At 41.1% G+C, this 2500-nt stretch overlaps 1 protein-coding gene across 1 annotated transcript in view; it reads right to left on the bottom strand.

The window, feature by feature from the left end:
• Positions 1-2500, bottom strand: part of LOC128703275 (nephrin) — a 73303-nt gene that overhangs the window by 30801 nt on the left and 40002 nt on the right. The window contains exons 7-8 of the mRNA XM_070103240.1: positions 2153-2283; positions 479-638 (exon numbers count right to left, since the gene is read on the bottom strand). Coding sequence (XP_069959341.1) covers positions 479-638; positions 2153-2283 — 291 coding nt within the window. The remainder of the gene's footprint in view (positions 1-478; positions 639-2152; positions 2284-2500) is intronic.

Below are 2500 nucleotides of genomic sequence, written 5' to 3'. Positions count from 1 at the left end.
ACCAACTTCTGAGACTATTTTTCCCCACCTCATCTTATTAATTGATGTTAGGGATGTGTTTTCTCCCCACCACACCCTTCCTGTCAGCGGCGGACGAGCACAAGAGTCAATTTTCTGAGAAATTGCATCTTGTAGAGAGCCTTATGGAGCGTCCGTGGCCCGGAAATGAAGACCAGGTCCTCATTACCTAGGCTCGACCGTAGTGATCTTTGTTATTACTGATTGTGTGCGTGTGTGTACTCGCCTAGTTGGGGTTGCGGGGGTCGATTCACAGCTCCTGTGTGTGTGTGTGTTTCCTGTGTAGTGAACAAGTTTGTAGTGAACATGTAATCCGAATTTCCCTTCACAAGTGAGGGTGACGTTGTTGTTTGACCTCGTATGGATAAACGAGAGCAGGGTCGTACTCACGCTTGAGTTTGAGTGTGAGGTAGTTATTTAACCCCCGTGTATAGACTAGTACAAACAAGGTCGTACTCACACTTGATCTTAAGGGTAAGTGTATTGCTCCGAGAGTCACCCTCAACGTTGGAAGCGACACAGAAGTAGCTACCGGAGTTATCTCGACTTATGTTCTGAAGGGCGAGAGTGACTTCATTCACCAGGACACCTCCACTCACGTTATGCACCAGCTCCTGGCCCTGGCAGGATGACAACACACACAATCAATGGTTTACCAAACCGTATATAGATGCAAGAATACGTTAGATAAGGCTGGGCTTTGAAACAAGCTGAGGTAACATACATGTTTGTAGTATATTATTTGCGGTATACAATACCGACAAAATAAGAAAGTTATAATAGTATTAGAAAGATTACGGAAAAAAAAATTGTTTTTTCGTATATTTGATCAAATCCAAGCACAGAGATATATATACATTGTACATTAATATATATACATTTTATACATATTTGAGACTAAAAAATACCACAGGGAAAACAAAAACACCTGAGTGCTTACATAAGCTTACACACACATTTTTAATTCCCTTGAAGATGTTTGTGTAAACACACGAGAGCGCTCAGATTTTTTTTCCTATGATATATATATTTGCGTTCACGTGATTATTGAGGTTTATTCCACGAGAGACTAAATAAGAAATAAGATACGAAGTCAGTGACATCAATACAGGAAAAGGTAATGTCAAAATAAGGCAGTAGAATTTCTGGGGCTGGTATCAGCCCTCCAGAACCTACGTTAGTATGTTATTACAGGTAGACTCATAAGGGATGTTACAATAGGAACCAGAACACTATAGAAAGGTGTATTGGACCAGATTTCTAAAAATATATTCTTTTTATGATAATATTAATTGCCTTTTACCTCAAATGACAACATTTAGAGTGACGCGTCGATATTCTGCTATATTTTTTATAATAATAGTGATACTGTAAGCTGACTGGTGACCGTGAAAGCTGAAGAAATCGCTTGTTCATTTCTTTAGACTTGATCACTGTTCAAAAGTGAGGGACTGACTACCTGAAGTGAGGGACTGACCACCTGAAGTGAGGGACTGACCACCTGAAGTGAGGGACTGACTACCTGAAGTGAGGGACTGACCACCTGAAGTGAGGGACTGACTACCTGAAGTGAGGGACTGACCACCTGAAGTGAGGGACTGACTACCTGAAGTGAGGGACTGACCACCTGAAGTGAGGGACTGACCACCTGAAGTGAGGGACTGACTACCTGAAGTGAGGGACTGACCACCTGAAGTGAGGGACTGACCACCTGAAGTGAGGGACTGACTACCTGAAGTGAGGGACTGACCACCTGAAGTGAGGGACTGACCACCTGAAGTGAGGGACTGACTACCTGAAGTGAGGGACTGACCACCTGAAGTGAGGGACTGACCACCTGAAGTGAGGGACTGACCACCTGAAGTGAGGGACTGACTACCTGAAGTGAGGGACTGACCACCTGAAGTGAGGGACTGACCACCTGAAGTCAGACTGATTATCTTATCTGTAACTGTCACAAATGCATAATTTTTATACTGGCTTCAAAAAGACATTGACTGACGAATGTATTAGCCATAAGGTTACCCAAAGATGCACTTTACACCCCATTTAAAAATTAATCCCTACCCTCAGACTCCCTAGATCCATCTACATTAATTAAGCCATCAAATTATTCCAATAGGAAGCAGCTTACATTATGGAAGAACTTGATTTTGTAAGGGGGAGGATTAGCTTCGACTAGACAGGCGAGGAAGAGGTCACTGCCTTCCTTCATTAATTCTGAGCGACGTGGCCAGTCCACTTGTATCACGGCCTTCGGTCGGTCTGAAAAAAAAGGCCTATAGAGTAGTGTGTGTCACCTAATCATTAAATATATATATATATATATATATATATATATATATATATATATATATATATATATATATATATATATATATATATATATATATATATATATATACATATATGCAAAACAACCACTGTGAAAGAGTAATGAAATTCCAAGCGCTTTCGTGACTACTCATTGTTCCTTGACAAT

This window comes from Cherax quadricarinatus, chromosome 85 (assembly GCF_038502225.1).
Source record: "Cherax quadricarinatus isolate ZL_2023a chromosome 85, ASM3850222v1, whole genome shotgun sequence".
Classification (NCBI taxonomy): Eukaryota; Metazoa; Arthropoda; class Malacostraca; order Decapoda; family Parastacidae; genus Cherax; species Cherax quadricarinatus.
The sequence above is the reverse complement of the archived record's forward strand: the minus strand, read 5'-3'. Positions and strand labels throughout refer to the sequence as shown.